Source organism: Panthera tigris, chromosome X (assembly GCF_018350195.1).
Source record: "Panthera tigris isolate Pti1 chromosome X, P.tigris_Pti1_mat1.1, whole genome shotgun sequence".
In the NCBI taxonomy this organism is placed as follows: domain Eukaryota; kingdom Metazoa; phylum Chordata; class Mammalia; order Carnivora; family Felidae; genus Panthera; species Panthera tigris.
The window spans coordinates 31,307,638-31,325,653 of record NC_056677.1 but is presented as its reverse complement, the minus strand read 5'-3'; the positions used below and the strand labels follow the sequence as shown (position 1 = coordinate 31,325,653).

The following is an 18,016-nucleotide window of genomic DNA, read 5'->3' as shown; positions in this document are numbered from 1 at the left end:
TTCATCTCGCTTGTGCTTCAATGACTCATTTTTAGCCATCAATACATTTTTGTGAATTAGGAATATAATGGAAGAAAATAGCAATAATTAAACATGGAAATTTAACAAGCAAAAATAAGCAACTGCCACAAAATCAAAATGGTTGAGACAAGCTATATTCCGTTATCCAAACTACTAGCCAAGGAGAACTGACAAAGGCAGCCGTGGAATGCATGCACGACCTTTAGGAAGGAGAAAATAAGAACCTAAAGGGATTGTGAAAATCACAATCTATTTCCAACCTGTGAAACTCCCATCAACAACACTGCTTGCTTTTACAAGAGAAATTGCCAATCCACTTCTGATTTACTGGAGCTTCTAGAGCTATCCATGCTTTAGACACAATACATGGAGAATCACAGCTCTGTGTGATTGGGCAATCTTACCTATTCCTATGACTTATCAGCAAAGAATCCCAAACATACGTTGCCACCCAGAACTCTTTCCTGACTGAAGGATATACCCACTTCATAATGACACAGGGCACCATAATACAGCACAACGAAAATTAATTCATTATGCCCTCTTACCCTATCTCATCCTCCACACCCAACAAAGTCCTGTTAGTACCCCCACTGCCTTGTTATTTCAGTGACTGGCATCAAATTCCATTCAGTCACCTCAGCAAGACCCAATGTCATCTTTTACCTCTCTCTTTCACCCCCCCCGCCCCAAGATCTATTCACTAACCAAGTCCTACTGTTTTCTACTCCTAATATTTACAAAAGCTGCCCCTTACTTATCTTTCCCACTACTACCAGTATTCCCAGCACCAGGCTCTTAAATACAGCTCCAAACAGTTTCCACACTGTACCAGAGTGTGATTTGTCTAGAATGCAAAGCTGATTATGTCAACCTCATGTTTAAACATGAGGATGCTAACCTCATCCTTTGCTAGCTCTGTACTGACCCTGGGCTAAAATCCAAAAAGTACAGATTCCTTGGTTTGGCTTACAAAGTCAACTACAATCTAACTTGTGACTGGGATCAAAGTCAGATTAAATTGATTTTCTTCCCAGAAACCTTCCCCAAGGCACAGGAAAGGTAGGTTCTTCTCTAGGTGCACTCACCCTTAGTGCTCTGGGCTTACCTTATCATAGCATTTGTCATGCTTCCATGTAATTATAGATTTTTAGTTACTTATATACTCCAGGACACAAAATCCTGGAACAGAAAGACTGTATCCGGTTTACACCCTCAGAGCCTAGTACAGTGCCTGCACCCTAATAGTTAAGTAGCAAGTATTTATTGAGCATCTGCTATGTAGCTGACACTCTACCAAATTCTGAATTTATAAATAATATTTAGTTTTTATTTTATTTTATTTAATTTATTTATTTCTCTTAATTTTTATTTATCCTGAGAGAGAGAGAGAGAGAGAGAGAGAGAGAGAGAGAGGGAGCAGGGAGAGTAAAGAGAGAGACAATCTCAAGACAGCTCTGCCCTGTAAGCATGGAGCCCGATGCAGGGCTCAAAGCCACGAACCGTGAGATCATGACCCGAGTGGGAATCAACAGTCAAATGCTTAACCGACTGAGCAACCCAGGCACCTCAATACTTGTCTTCTAAATTCATAGACTTATAGGTTGGGAAAGACAGGTAAGATGAACTAAACATATCCATCAATGCATGAGTGAATAAATGAATGAGTGAAGAAAGCCCACTACCCAATGTCAGGACTAGTTTGTCCATAAAGTAGGGCATTTTCTTCCCTTCTGTTTTAGAGTTCCTCCTCTTTATTAGTGAGCAAAATTATAGATGATACAGCCTGGAGTTAAGAAAAAAAAGAAGAAAATGTTCCAAATCTAAGTTTGGCTGAGAGTCATGAATGCCTTTGTACATTCTTCAGGGAATTACTCCAGGAAAAACAGGATTTCTGTCTTTGACATCTGGCAAAAAAAAAAAAAAAAAAAAAAAAAAAAAAAAAAAAAAAAAAAAAAAAAAAAAAAAAAGGCAGGGCTGGCTGACACAAGAACAAGAGGAGAGGAGTAAGTAGGAATCATGCAGCAGAAGGAACTCTCTAGAGGGTAGGCTGGGTAGCTGGGTGCCGTGGCGGATTTAGGCTACCAGAGAGGAGGAGCAAGGGGACCTGGGGCTTCAGTACCTGCAGAGAACAAGAAAGAAAAAAGCTCCATCTACATCAGAGGGTTTTATATGGCTAAAATCAGGTGACCTTGGAAGATAGTACATGTACCCATGTACCTGTAGACTTTTGTTTCCTTGTCTCTCAACTGGAGATTACTGCTTGTGAAGATTAAACAATATCACATTTAAAAAGCATCTTGTGAGGCTCAGTTGTTTAAGCGTCTGACTTTGGCTCAGGTCATGATCTCACTGATGGTGAGTTCGAGCCCTGCAATGGGCTCGCTACTGTCAGCACAGAGCCTACTTCAGATCCTCTGTTCCCCTCTCTCTGCCTCAACTCCACTTGCAGCCTGTCTCTTAAAAAAATATAAAATAAAATAAACTTTTCAAAAGCATCTCATGACAAGAGTCTTACATAAACTACACACTCTCTAGTTATTAATTTTGTCCTTTCCTTTCAGTGACTGCTGCTTCTTTTTAACTTCTCCCTCATTTTAACTCCCTTGTTCCACAGCTCACCCTACTTATGGTTTCGATCTGTGAAGACAAAGCAAAAACCCCCACGAGTCTTAGTGGGCAAGATCTGTCATGCCACATTTAGAAGCCTAGGGAATGATTCTCAGGACTTTTTTGTTTATCCAAAAAAGATGCAGGATGTGAAGGCATAATTTATGCTATGTTAATCTACCTACAAATGCAACTTGGCATGAGGTAAATTGGAGAGTCTCCTCAAAACCTGGCCTTACCTACTGACGTGGATTCCTAGTGGATATCTCCCCAGAATAACGTTTATAGCAAGAGTCTAGTATGTACTAGAAGTAGAAACCATAATTGTCACTATCATCCATTCTTTAATGAATGCTTCCTTTTATTTTATTTGTTTAATGTTTATTTTTGAGAGAGAGAGAGAGAGAGAGAGAGAGAGAGAGATACAGAGCATGAGCAAGACACAGAATTCAAAGCAGGCTCCAGGCTCTGAGCTGTCAGCACACAGCCCGACGTGGGGCTCGAACCCATGAACCACGAGATCATGACCTGAGCCAAAGTCAGATGCTTAACTGACTGAGCCGCCCAGATGCCCCTAATGCTTCCTTTTAGTACCAGAATATGACAGTAGCTACCTATTTTAGGGATTACATTTCTCAACATGCCCTGCAGCTAGGTACCATCATGTGAGTAAATCCTGCCCAACAGAAATGATACACTTTTTGGGTGACAGCCTTAAACAGTATTTACTTTTCCTCCACTACTCTTGCAGGTGTTCTTTCTTCCTTGTTCTGAGAAATTGTACCACAATGAAAGCCCAGTACTGAGCGTGGAAGAGACACCGTACTATCCCTAAAGCACTTACTTCTCAATTGTTCCATGAGAAAGAAAAAGAAAATGTCTACCTTATTTGAGCCACTGTGCTTTTGAATTCTTTAATCAGGATCATTACCTATACCTTAACTAATACACTATTCATATAAATCAACCAAAATACCCTAGCAGTGAACAAGCCTGGAAATGTTACCTTGTATATCTGAAGGAATACATCTGTCCATGCCCCTTTACTCCAGGCTTCAAACCGAGTCATCTCTATAACAATAGAAGGTTTTTCCTTAGGCGCACAGGAACACACAGGCAAGGTATTTAGTGGAAGAGTTAAAAAAAAATAAAATATTACAATATTAGTAAAAATGTAAGGCAAATATAAGTCCAAAGTTTTAACCACGTAGCATATAAGGGTTTTTTTTTCTTTTTACAAACTTTTGCATGTTCTATTTATACATTCATCAAGATCTCTAATTCTCCATGTACCAATAAAAGAAACTATCAACAGAGGTAACTTTCTGGAACACACAGCCCCTTACTGAGGTCAGAGATTTATCCATTCACCGTATCTACTAGCTCATTCTGTGGCAGAAGTGGCAGAATGAAATGCGAAGTTACTCTGAGCTCTGAGCCCCAAAAAGGAACATGGTCTTTGGCTAAGCCACCGGAACTCACCAGTGTCAAAGGACAGGCCCCTGGTTCTCCTGATCACGTCATGTGGTGAGAGGAGAGTCGCCTCAAAGCCTGTAGGCTTCTCCAAGCAATTCCCCTTCTCAGCAGGTTTCCATAAAATGAACTGTGTACTTTGAAAACAACTAGGCATATTTTGCTTAATTTCTGCCTATTCTCCCCTTTAAATGAAGAAGGGAAATGAAGGGAAATGGCAAGTGGTAGGGAAATTCAACCAGTATTTCCTTAGAAGATATATATTCTAAAAATTTCCTTTAAAAAATCATTTACAAAAGAATAAACTATTCTCCATTATTAGATCCAATAAAAGAAGCAATTATATATTTAAGAAAGCCATGTAATCATTTCTGCACAGTGTAGGGTCCGAGGGGAGGCTGCCCCAAGATGGGTCACTTTGGCACAAAGATCGAGTTTGAAGGGGTTTGGGACAGGTCCCCCCAAAACCCAGGTCCTGTGGGTTCAAGAGAAATTTTTCCCCTCCCTTAACTCACAGAAGAGTCTGTATGTGGTGGTGGGAGGGGGGGGCGGGGGGGTATCTATATCAAAATAAGGTTGTTAGCAGAGATAAATTTTTATATGAGTGGCCCATCTGTCTGGCAGGGCAAACACCTAATTACCAAACATCTACTCTTCTTATCACATTGTGAAGTACATTCCTTTTCTCTAAAGTCCCAGACCCCTACCCCCTTTCTCCTTAGTTCAGGATGACTTTTATACCTCATTTTGACTCTTTGGAATTTCCATATCTATGTGGATTCCCCTTATGTCTGCTAGTAAATTTTATTTTCTCCTATTAATCTGTCTCATGACAATTTAATTCTCAGTCTAGCTAGAAGGACCTTGAAGGGGACAGGATATTCTTGTTCTCTGACAACAGGAACTCCATAAAAACTTTTAGACAGACAGAAAAACATGTCTGTGTGTGTATATGTATACACATATATTTAAATGTTTGTTCTTAATATTTATATTAATATTTATACACACACACATAGGCTTTGCAGAGAAGCAGAATCCATAGGACATTTCATAAATAAAAATACCAAGATTTTAAAATGAAATCTTCTAACAAAGACCAGAAATCAGTCAATTCAATAACTGTGTAGATTGTTCTAGAAATTGTATTCCCTTACTGTAATTTCAAGCCACTTTTTATAATCTTCTGGTTCAAGCAGAAATTCTGGCAGCACATGAGAAATACATGCTCCTTGAGCGCTAAAATAAAATAAAAAGTCCAAATTATTATGATAGAATACTCAATGGTTTGTATTTCATTTGCATTTGAACATCAATTATTTCAATGTCATATAGTTTAATGTGTATTGAATTTTAATTTTCAAATTTAAAATTTGTATCGTCTTAACAGTTCCCTTAACAATGAAATGTGCATATGATGCTTTCTTTAGAGAATTAATAATGACAAAGAACTTACTCAACTCTATAATCTTAAGAATTTCACTTGCCTATAATCAGCCACATCTATCCTTAAAAAGTAACAGAACACAGAGTTATATGACTTGACTCCTATTGCCAAGACACTAACCATTTTATTGCTGTATGACATTATAAAATTGAGGGGTGCCTGGCTGGCTAAGTTGGTTAAGCGTCTGGCTCTTGGTTTCGGCTCAGGCCATGATATCACAGTTCATGAGTTTGCGCCCCCCATGCTAACAGCAAGGAGCCTCCTTGGGATTGTTTCTTTCTTCCTCTCTTTCTCTGCCCCTCCCCCACTTGTGTTTTCTCTCTCTCTTTCTCTCAAAATAAATAAACTTAAAAAAAAAAACATTATAAAACTGAAAAATATCCAGGAAATGTTTGAATACAATAAAGCATCTAACAGATCATTAGTCACCCAATGCTTAGTAAATGCCTATCACAACATATACCTGAAAATAGAAAACCCCAAATATAACACAATTTATCACCTATTTTTCCAGAGAATATCCAAAAATTCTGGCTTCTCTGATTATATAAACTTGTAGTAGTATATCTGTTGCAGCAAATATCTATTTAATATTATTTTATACATTTAAAGGCATATATATTCATATGTATAGAATTTATCACATTCAAGATTATATTTTTAACTGTCATATTTCTTGAAATATTTTAATTCAAGGTCTTCATATTCATGTCTACCACCAGCAGAACCACTTTAACGAAGTTTAATCTAATACGGTTTGGGCAGGAGTGCTTCCTAGTGGGGATTTAAATGTTCAAGTCTAACTCATTTAGTGACCATAGAATGCCATCCATGATAAGTATTTGTCAGAGAATGCCACCTCGAGTACTCAGCTCTGTAGATGTTTTGCAGTCCTGTAACCACTGAAAAGTGGGAAAAAGAAAAGGTGGAAAGGAATCTCAAGATAATTCTATAAGCTCAAAGCTTGAAGGTAGCACAGATGAATGAGAAAAAAGAAGTGAGAAAGGGAACCCTAGTGGGGATGGAAGCAAAGAGCAGAGTTTTAGAGAGATTAAGTTGGCCTTGGCTTTGGGCCAGAGGAAGCTGGTGGAAGAAATTATACTGCATGCATAAAGCTCCTTTGTTCAGAAGTCAAACACCATCCATTCTGTTTGATTGTCACGCATTTCCCATCTGCATCTACATTACTCCTATGATTCCTCACTAGGCTGCAATTATTATAGAGTTAAATAATATCTAATTTTAATGGAACACTACTCCTTAGCAGGAGTAGCCCACCTAAAGCATATGTAAGAACTCAAATGAGATGACGATCCATGAAGTTGAAATCCCAGTGGTGTCTGTCTCTGAGCTGCCTGTCTAAACAAAGACAGAGACATGCAGAAGCTGGAATACTTTCTTGCATCCAAAACAAATACGGGATTCCAGAAGGAAATCATCACTTCTATTAAATGCTACCGAAATTCTAAGAAAAATTATCAGGGAAACATTAAACTGAGAACTTCGTAAGGAAGGAGACCGTGTGGTATTCATTTCAGTATGCCATAGTGTCCAGCAGAGAATCGGCCCTCAGTAAAATGTTGAGGATGAAGAATGAAATGAATATTTTGCAATATTAAAGACAACAAGCCCTAAATGGAGTCAGTTATGCTAAACTCCATGTCCCCAAAAGTGAGATTTAACTTCATTATGATTTCGGCTCTCCCAGAAAGGGGATCTGAAAGCAGTCCCTCAGAAATGCCTGAGCAGCATTAGCTAGGTAATCTGCCTGAAAGATCCCTACCATCGCTCCTAGACAAAGTAACTTTGCAATAACCAGTCTGCTTTTGTGCTGTAGGAACTGAAAACTTTTCCCTCCTAACCTTCTAGGTATTTTTGCTAATCCAATAATCAAATTGACAGACAGATGAAGAGGGGGAAAAAAAACAGATTTAATTACATACCTATGGGAGCCCCACAAAGACAGGAAGACTGAGAGGCAGTCAGGCAGTTGAGGCTAAGGAGAGGGGTTAGGGGTCTGGGTCTTCCAAGGGGAGGGAGAAAATTCACAGGATTATGAAAAGAGCAAATATTTGGTAAAGAGTCATTTGTCATGCCATGTAGTTAAGTCTTTCTGATAGGAAAAGTTATCTCTGGTAATAGCTCCCTTCCTGGTACAAACTTTTATGTAAATTCGTGTAGACAGTTAAGGGTGAGGTAAAAAGCTTTTCCTGTCTGCTGGGTCTCACTTGCTTTCAGCTCAAAACAATCCCCATGCCAAAGTGGCACAGTTTGGGATGGAACATTCTGTCCCCCGCCCCCATTGCCTAAGCACAACTCCGTTGTTCTTGCTTCCTTCTGCCTATAAAATCTCTTGACTTGTACAGCTCTTCAGAGCTTTTTTCTATCTGCTAGATTGGATGCTGCCCGATTCATGAATTGCTGAATAAAACTGATAAGAGCTTTAAAATTTACTCAGGTGAATTTTATTTTTTCACCGAATTTTACAGACACTGTTATGGGGTGAAGGTTAGCAGAATATGCCACTGGAAAATATACTTCTTTGGCACACCAATTATTTTGAGAAACTGCAGGAGAGGAGAAGCTCTAAAAACAGAGAGGTCACCCTTTTGTAAAGGAAAACATACCTTTAGAAAGGAAATTTACATTAGAAAAGGGGCCTGTACCAGGAAGAGAGCTATTGCAGGGAAATAGATAACTTTTTCAATTGAAAGATTTATCTGCATGACAGGGCAACCTTTGTGTAACAAGTATTTCCTCCTCTCACCTTTGCAAAGAATTACGTCTTCCCCATCTTGGTCCCCTTCCCTCTTGAAAGCCCTAGACTCCTATTCTTTTCCTTAGCTCAGAATGGTATAGAAGTCTCATCTTTAGGCTTTCTTTTGAGTCTCAAATCTTTGGGGGGCTACTATACTTAACATACACAATATTTTTTCCTCCGGTCTTTATATTACAGGGCAGGTTGGGGGGGAAATCTCAGCCAAGAATCTAGAAGGGTCAAGGGAAAATTATTTTTCCTCCCATGTAAGAGACTCGTTTTCTTCTTTTCATTTGGAATCTATCTTAAATCCTAACTTCATCAGTCCCTAAGACAGTATTAATGATTGTGCTTTGTCAATAGATTTTGTCTGATCAGTATTATAGAGAGTTGACTTTCATAATTGATTTGATTACACTTTTACATGCTAGGTTTTCTATTTACATATTTCTTCCAAGTTTACACTAAGTAGAACAAAATAAATTAGATGTAATGAGTTATTAAATCCTCAACTTGATCTCCAAAGATTTTTGAATTTCTCATTTATTGCATAAAACCAATATAATTTCACTTGTATACTGTAATTGTTCACTGTAACATTTATGATTTTTTGGATTTAATGTATTTATTTCCATGATGAAACATATGCATGTATCTTGGATTAATGACCCAATTTTATTAACCATTGAAATGTTGAGGGATTTTATCATAGCCAACATATCCTGATAAGCATGTATTTGCTAATAAAAAAGCAATAAATTTGAATGGCTTGGCATTAACTCCAAAATCATTCTTCCATACTTGTGTCCTCACATCATAAAATGTCAAAACAGAAACCATCCATGTTAGTGTCAACACTACTGGGAGCTGTACCAACATCAGCGCTACAACAATAAGATGACGATTTTGAGTACCATATAATTTACTAAAGTTATCAGAAAACTGTTTCATTTCTATAATGCACAAACAATAAAGATTTATTTAAGCGTCTGACCCTTTTTCTTCTGTTCATAGGTAACACTTCAATAGATTTTAAAATACACCTTTTTTTTTGTAAATAATTATAATTAACTCCTTCTAAAAGAGATAAACACAACTAACTTTCTAAAATAAAAATGTCATTAGAATGTTTGCCTTATTGAATTAAAATATTTACTTTATTTAAATCAATCATCAAAGACCAAGAGTGGGACAGAGCAAAATTAAAACAAAAGTCATGTGCTTTCTATTTTAAAATTATAAAAACTTTTTAAAAGTTTCTATTTTATCTAATAAAGACACACTTGATAAATACTGGTTTTCTGGCAGTTTTATGTCAATAAAACTTTTCTTTCTTATAGAGGTACAGACTTTTAAAATACTCTATTTGGGGGCGCCTGGGTGGCCCAGTCGGTTAAGTGTCTGACTCTTGATTTCAGCTGAGGTCATGATCACAGGGTTCGTGGGATCGAGCCTTGTATCATGCTCCATGATGACAGTGCAGAGCCTGCTTGGGATTCTCCCTTTCCCTCTCTCTCTGCCCCTCTTCTGCTCTCTCTCCCCCACTCTCCCTCTCTCTCAAAATAAATAAACTAAACTAAACTAAAATATTGTATTTCAGTGATAATGATATCACAAGAGTCAGTTTTCCACATGTCACTAATGGCTACCATATTGAAGAAACATAAGAAAACATTTTAGCATATGAAACCCATAGATCACAACTTATTTCATTTAAATTAATCATCATCATAATCTACTATGTGTCATGTAATACATATTTAATATTTTTAATTGTTTTATCAACCAGTTAAGTTTGGGAATTATCATCTTCAACTTTACAGATATGGAAATTGAAGCTTAAACGGGTTAACTTGTGTAAATTCACAGAAGTACGAAAGAGCTAGAATTTGAGCCTATCTCTACCTAATTCAAAAGCCATGCTCTTGTACCCAATATCAGTGCATTCTTCCAGAACCACTCTTAGACTGCTGCTTTGAAATATTTTTATTCTTAGATGCCATTCCATTAAATAAGATACCATAGTGGTCATGCATAAGTAAGAAGGGTATAAAGTTTTTCAAGATAAAAGAAATGAAATAACAAATGGAATTACATTTATGTATAAAGCAGAGTGAGTTGGTTTTCTCAGCATATTTATTTTGGTGAATGAAAAATTTATTTAAAAATCAATGGTATTGGAAAGTAACAGTTACAATAGTTTTAGATTATATGATAACCTACATTGCAGTTTCAATGCTAGGTACATAGTGTTTTTGTTCTGCTTGTTTTAGTTTTATATTATGGAAATAATAAAAAAAAGTTTATTTTTTCAGTGAAAGGTAATGACATCATAAAAACGATTAATGGTTATAAATAAATGAAATCATATCAAAGAATACTAGGCACTGTGTTAGTCTGCTCAGTCTGTCATAACAGAATACCACAGGCTGGGTAGTTTAAACAGCAGAAATTTATTTTCTCACATTTCTGGAGACAAGAAGCCCAAGAACAAAATGTTAGAAAATTTGGTTGGCTGTGAGCCCTTTCTTCCTGGCTTGCAGACAGCTTAGCATCCCATCTTTATGATATCATTAAACATAATTACATTGTTTTCTTTTTAATATTTATTTTATTTTTGAGAGAGAAAGACAGAGGGATCCCTCACATGTAGGGGAGGGACAGAGAGTGAGAATCCAAAGCAGACTCTGCACTGTCAGCCCAGAGTCCAATGTGGGGCTCAAACTCATGAACCATGAGATCATGACCTGGGCTGAACTCAAGAGCCGGACACTCAACCTACTGAACAATCCAGGTGCCCCAACTATAATTACATTCTTAAAGGTCCTGTTTCCAAATACAGTTGCACTGGGGGGTATGGCTTTAACAAATAAATTGCAGGGACACCCAATTAACTCCATAACAGGCACAAATGACAAAAAAAAAATAAGCATATTGTTTCAAATAGAGTGATAAATTTATTACAAACTATAATACCTGTTTTCAAAATAGTTTTTACAAGACATATGGCATTGTTATGGGCTGAATTGTGTCCCCTCAAAAAGTCATATGTTGAAACCCTAACATGGTACTGCAAAATTGGACTATACTTGGAGTTAAGGCCTTTAAAGAGGTAATTAAGATAAAATGAGGCCATTAGGTGGGCCCGAATCCAATCTGACTGATGTCCTTTATATGAAGATGAAATTTGGACACACAGACACCAGGGGTGTGTGTACACAAAGGGAAGACCATGTGAGGACACAGAGAGGAGGTGGCTGTCTCCAAGCCAAGCAAAGAGGCCTCAGAAGAAACCCAATCTGCCAACACCTTGATCTTGCACTTCTAGTCTCTGGAACTGTAAGAAAATATATTTCTGTTGTATAAACCTTCTAGTCTGTTATGGTAGCCAGAGCAAACTACGGGTATGAGGAAATAAGTGCTTTAATAATTAGGTAAAGAATTTATAGGTTAGTATTATAAATAAAGTTCAATGTATAACTTTCATAGTACAGACTCCACATTTTCCCAACTTGATCCTCTCTGACTGGCTACACCTCCTCTCCTGGAATGCAAATACTTTATGTTTTCTTCTCTTATCCCTAATTTTTCATATCTCACAAATTTTTTTCCATTCTTCTATGACTACCCTGAGACTCAATTTCAAAGTTTTCTTCCTGTTACCACACAAGCTCAAAAAGCAAATGTCTGTGAAAGACAATGTTAATAAATAAATATTTAATGAACATTGGTTCCATTCTGTGTTATGAAGGATGCTGGGTGTCAGAGATGCCAGATGAATGAGAAGTGCTTCCTACCCTTAACATGCACGCAAATTAGTGGGGGTACACTGACTCATAAATAAGTCAGTGGTATGAAAATAATTTACAAAGTTATACATAGCCATGCTGTTTTCCTTAACTGATATAATCTTTCTCATTCGTTCAACCAGATGGGGCACAGAGAAACAGGAAGAAAACATAGACTTGAATGTTCACATATCTTAGTTTTTCCTAAACTTAACAGTCTCTTTACAAGTAATCCTGTGCTTTGGGATAAGCAATCAATTTCAGACCTCTCGATTCCCGCACAAGATGGCACCTGGGAAGAGGCAGATATATTGTCTAATAAATAAAGCTTCAATCTCAGGTTTCCCCACTTTCATGAGTCTCTTCTAAAGCCATGTATATATCCGTATATCTAAATTTTATATTTTTAATTTGATATTTTGTTAAGGAAGGATCTCCAAATTGTGTAAGGCCTCTCAGAACATGGATCAGTCCTATATTTGGGTTCACATGAAGTAGGTGAGAGGGACTTTTCTATCTGTACAAGCAGGTTTGTGATTACTTTTCTGGATCCTCAGTCTCTTTGGCAATGTTCCCTATCTCTGTCTGGAGCTTAGCTGCCATGTGGGTGGGCACTTGCCACTGAGGCCTGAGATGAAAATCTTGCGTCTCTCCTCTTAGCCCCATTGAGGACCAAGAGGTCCCTCATAACTGACTTAGCCCCATCCCAGTCCTCATATATTTGTCATTCATACTGTGGCTTCAGAGCCAGCCATCTCCTCCCCTTCTGCGTCTTCAGTGGCGTCCCTGTCATTAGTCAGCCTCTAGAACAGGAGGCCGGGTCTTAGCTCAGTTTCCTTAGGTGACTTCTTTGCTCTTCTCAGAGTGTGTCCCTGTCAGGCCTCATTCACAGAGACAACCTCTCCAGGAAGAAAGGACCTGGCCATTGCCATTTCCCTCCCGCCCCTCGGCATAAACACAGAGCCAGCCACCTGGGGAAGCAGCACAGCAAGGACACTGGCTGCCTAACTTGCTTACACTAGCCCCACCCCCACATTCTTCTAGTGGAACTGCCATTCTCAGTCAAGCTGGCCTCAGTCCCAGCCTGGGAGACCCCTCCCCTGGAAGACCATCACAAACCCCAGCCCATACCACATCTCCTGACCAGAGTTTTGCAGGGTTTCAATTCTGATGGAGGTGGAGCAAATAATCGCCCCACTGTGTGCCCCAGTCACTCTTCAGCTGTTTCCACACTGTATGCCCTTGGATTGTTTGCCCAGCTTCTCTCCTAGAGGAGCACAGTGCCCTCCAAGCTCTATCACAGCCAAGACTACTGATCTTTAAAATTCCAGGGTTTAAGCCCATTGGTGGCAAGAACTCACAAAATTCAGCTCCGAAATTCAGCTTCTCTGGTTCCTCTCGTTTTCCAAACCAATGGTTAGGGGGAAACATTCTCCTTGTGTGTTTCCCTGTGTGCTCCTCTGGCTCTCACCCTTCTCGGTGACCACGGCTGCCTCCCCTCTGTAGCAGCCAGGATCTATTTCTCCCCTAAACCACCTCTCCATCCTTCCCACCTTCTTCAATATGGCCTCTTTTCTCCCCTTAGCTGTGTAGTTCTGTCAGTCTTCAGGTCAGTTTCTGGGGGATTGGGGATCATTTGATAGTTATCTAGTGTTGGTGGGACGAGGAGAGCCTAGGGTCCTCCTACTCTGCCATCACCTTCCTGTCTCTCTGTACTATGTCTAACTTTTAAGACCATAATGTTGCCAGGGACTCAAAAATTCTAATTTGGAAATTAAAAAAAAAAAACCCTGAACACCAAATCTTTCCTTTGGGATGCCTCTTGTTACCCTCCATCCCCACCCCTGCTAAGGTAGCTGAACATCTCTGGCTAACTATGGAGTAGATTCCATACACAAATAAGAACCAATTTAAAAACTAATATATTTCAAAATATATGAAACCTATTGCATAAATAATTACAAGCAACAAATGCTATTTTAGTGGTACAGGAACATGATTAGATGGAACAGTAACACTGCTTATGGATGTTCCAGTGGTTGAGGATACTGCAAATATAGGCAGACAAAATAATATAAATCACCAACACTCTCCTCAGACTTTTAATAAACATTGCTTTTCCATTTCTTGCTCACTCACCATTTAATCTCTGCAGAGGAATACAGACATTATAATGACAAGTATTTTTCCTATATTTTCTATCAACCATTTATGGAAATTTTCACTTGCTGATTATTTTAGTACTAAAAACCTTACCAATGCAGACTAAAAATTCACAGTGTAACTTGAGCTTATACGAACAGTATTCTGAGAAATAAACTTACTGGTTTCATCACTCTTTAGTTCTATGGATTTATATATTTATCTATGTGAGAATTCTCAAAGTGAGGTCATAGATAAGAAGAATCAGTATTACTTAAAACTGTTATAAATGCAAATTCACATCATAAACTCTGTGGGTTAAGGGCCAGCAACTCACTTAACATGCTATCATAATGATCTGGATGAATGATAAAGCTTGAGAATAATTGCCTTAGACTATCAATCCCATAGCTCATGAAATATTTATTTTCTATTATTTTTCTATTATTTTATTTTTTATTACTTTTACAGATATATATATATGTGTGTATATATATGTGTGTGTGTATATATTATATATGTAATATATATAGGAAACTTAGTAAATATTTTATAAAAAGATAAATGATACCAAAATCTACCCATCTACTTATGTATCTATCCAAGCCAATATTACATGTTTAAATTAGCATATCCATGCTCTTACTTGAGAAAGTCAAGAAGTGAAGAATGTTGAAAATGAAGTTGAATCACCCTTTCAGTATAATCCACAGGTAAAGACTGACTTGAATGAATTCCAGGTGGCAGTTTTCCACTCAAGTGTAGTATCACATCATAAATGGTCTTATTATGTTTGGAAAAGTCATTCAGTCTGGAAAATTTTTGGGATGGCGAGGCTGATGAATAAAATTGCATTTTATACACCTCCCTATGAGAAAATAATTTTGAAATTTAAAAAATCTCATAATGTTATATTATGAAAAAAATGTTCAATGACTAAATAAAATTCTATTTACAATCAAATAGGGCATTATAAAGCTCATCTTATTCAGCTACCATTTGTTAGTAAAAATTAGATGTTTTGATAACCCCAGAAGTTTCCATAATTTCTTTTATCTTTTGTTGTTGTTAAATTTTATTTTTAATGTTTATTTATTTCTGAGACAGAGAGAGACAGAGCATGAGTAGGGGAGGGGTAGAAAGAGAGGGAGACACAAAATCAGAAGCAGGATCCAGGCTCTGAGCTGTCAGCACAGAGCCCGACGCAGGGCTCGAACTCACAGACCTCGAGATCATGACCTGGGCTGAAGTTGGACACTTAACCAACTGAGCCACCCAGGCACCCCTCCATATCTTCTTTTAAACACACATTATTATCTAACATTACAATTGTCAAGTCTGTAAGATTGGATTGTGATTAGAAAATGTAAGTACTTTGGAGAAACAGTATAGGGATTAAGTCCTGGACCCAGCAACTAGTAGCTGGTTGCAAAGTTATCCAAACTCACTGAACTCAAATTTGATACCATTTAAATTAAAGAAAATAGGGGCACCTGGGTAGCTCAGTCGGTTAAGCACCTGACTTTGGCTCAGGTCATGATCTCATGGCTCATGAGGTTCAGCCCCACATTGGGCTGTGTGCTGACAGCTCAGAGCCTGGAGCCTGCTTCAGATTCTGGGTCTCCCCCTCTCTCTGCCCCTTCCCCGCTCACTTTCTCTCTCTCTCCTTCAAAAATAAACATTAAAAAAATTTTTTTTAAGATAATAATGCCTATAATAGTTTTCAAAACAGATGTCAAACAATCAGCACACATGTATACACAAAAACAAATTTACACATATATTTCAATTTAAATTTTAACCATTAAAAGGACACATCCTGCAAATTGGCCTCATAAGTGGAGATTTACATTTTAAAGATAATCCCAGAGAGCTATTGTTCCTATACATGTCTCTGTTCTTTATATAAGACAGTGCAATCTCTCTTACTTGATACCTCCTTCAGTGAATTATAATGCATGGTAATTTTTAAATGGAGTAAAAAAAAAATCCAACCAACTCTTGCTGTCTATAGTTTATTAATTATCTAATACTACACTATCTGTTGGCTAGCCATCAAAATGTATTACTAACTTAGACTGAGAAATAAAAAGTGCTCAAGGGGCCATTTTGAATGGCAGTTGTCCAGTTTGGTAGCTAGTAGGTCTGTGTTGTATATTACAGGAGAAAGTATATTGATTTACGTAAGGGTACAACTGCCATTACTCAAACTCTGGCTCTTACTCTGTGGCTTTATGGAAGTTACTTGACATCTCTGTCATAAGTAATATATCTAATAGAGCTAGTATATCCTGAAGTTACCAACAAACAAATATGTCATGGAAAAAAATGAACACCCTAAAATATTGCTATAAAAATTATGAAAAAGATAAATGATCTAAACAGAAATAAAACATAACCAGACTACAACTAAAGAAGGAGAAAAAGCAACAAGTTGAATAAAAAGAGAAAGAAACAATACATAATATAAACAGACACAAAGGGGCCCCACAGATTATAGCTTTGCTTTTTTTTTTTTAAATTTATTTATTTGAGACAGAGAGAGCATACACTCACGCATGCACACACACAAGTGCAAGTGAGGGAAGGGTAGAGAGAGAGGGAGAGAGAGAATCCCAAGCAGGTTCTACACTGTTAGAGCAGAGCCAGACACGGAGCTCAAACCCATGAACCATGAGATCAGACCTGAGCTGAAACCAAGAGTCAGAAGCTTAACCAAATGAGCCACCTAGGTGCCCCCAGATTATAGTTTTAAGACACAGATATTACTTATTTTTATTTATTTAATTTTAGAAAGAGAGAGAGAGGGAGAGTGGGGGAGAGGGGCAGAGGGGTAAGAGAAAGAATCTTAAGCAGGCTCCACATGCAGTGTGGAGTCCAACGTGAACTCTATCCTATGACCCTGGGATCATTTCTTGAGCCGTACGTTCAACCAACTGAGTCACCCAGGTGCCCAAGACACAGATTTTAAAGCAATTATATGCACTATGATTAAGATTAAGAATTTTGTCATCAGGGCATGTGGGTGGCTCCATTGGTTAAGCATCTGACTCTTGATTTTGGCTCAGGTCACGATCTTGTGATTTGTGAGTTCAAGCCCCACATCAGTCTCTGAGCAGCCTGCTTGGTATTCTCTCTCTCCCCCTATCTGTTCCTTCCCCACTTCTCTCTCTCTCTCTCAAAATAATTGAATAAACTTAAAAAAAAAGAATTTTGTCATCAAAAGCTTCAGATTCTGTGTCTCTCCCTCTCTCTGCCCTTCCCCTGCTTGTGCTTTGCCTCTCTCTCTCGCTTTCAAAAATACACAAACATTAAAAAAATAAATATATATATATATATAAATGGAAAATTTATACACAAATCCAGTAAGTAAAATTATGAAAGCAATGACTGAAGTTAACAGCCGACTAAATCAAGTGAAGAGAAAATTGATGCAATGAAATATAGGCCATAGGAAAGCATCCATATTGCAACACAGAGGGACAAAAGGATGAAAAATACAGAAGAGTGAGCAAAGCAGAGGGGCCCAAAAGAATGAGGGAGTCCCATAATTGAAAGGATATTGACAACTTTCCAAAATTGACAAAAAATGAAACCACAGATGAAAGAATCCCTATGAACCCCGATAACTACAAAGAACAGGCTCTTTATGATACAACATTTTCAAACAACCAAGAACATGTGAAAATTTTCTTAATATCAAGAGCAGTAAGATGTTAGTTCAAACCACATACATTAGAAGGAGGTGATACTGAAAAGACGCACAACATTAACTAT

The 18,016-nt window shown here is 37.8% G+C and overlaps 1 protein-coding gene across 1 annotated transcript in view; it reads right to left on the bottom strand.

The window, feature by feature from the left end:
* CFAP47 (cilia and flagella associated protein 47) overlaps nt 1-18,016 on the bottom strand; it is a 543,896-nt gene that overhangs the window by 329,022 nt on the left and 196,858 nt on the right. Inside the window, exons 30-32 of the mRNA XM_042974584.1 lie at nt 14,886-15,107; nt 5,262-5,343; nt 3,638-3,724 (exon numbers count right to left, since the gene is read on the bottom strand). Coding sequence (XP_042830518.1) covers nt 3,638-3,724; nt 5,262-5,343; nt 14,886-15,107 — 391 coding nt within the window. The remainder of the gene's footprint in view (nt 1-3,637; nt 3,725-5,261; nt 5,344-14,885; nt 15,108-18,016) is intronic.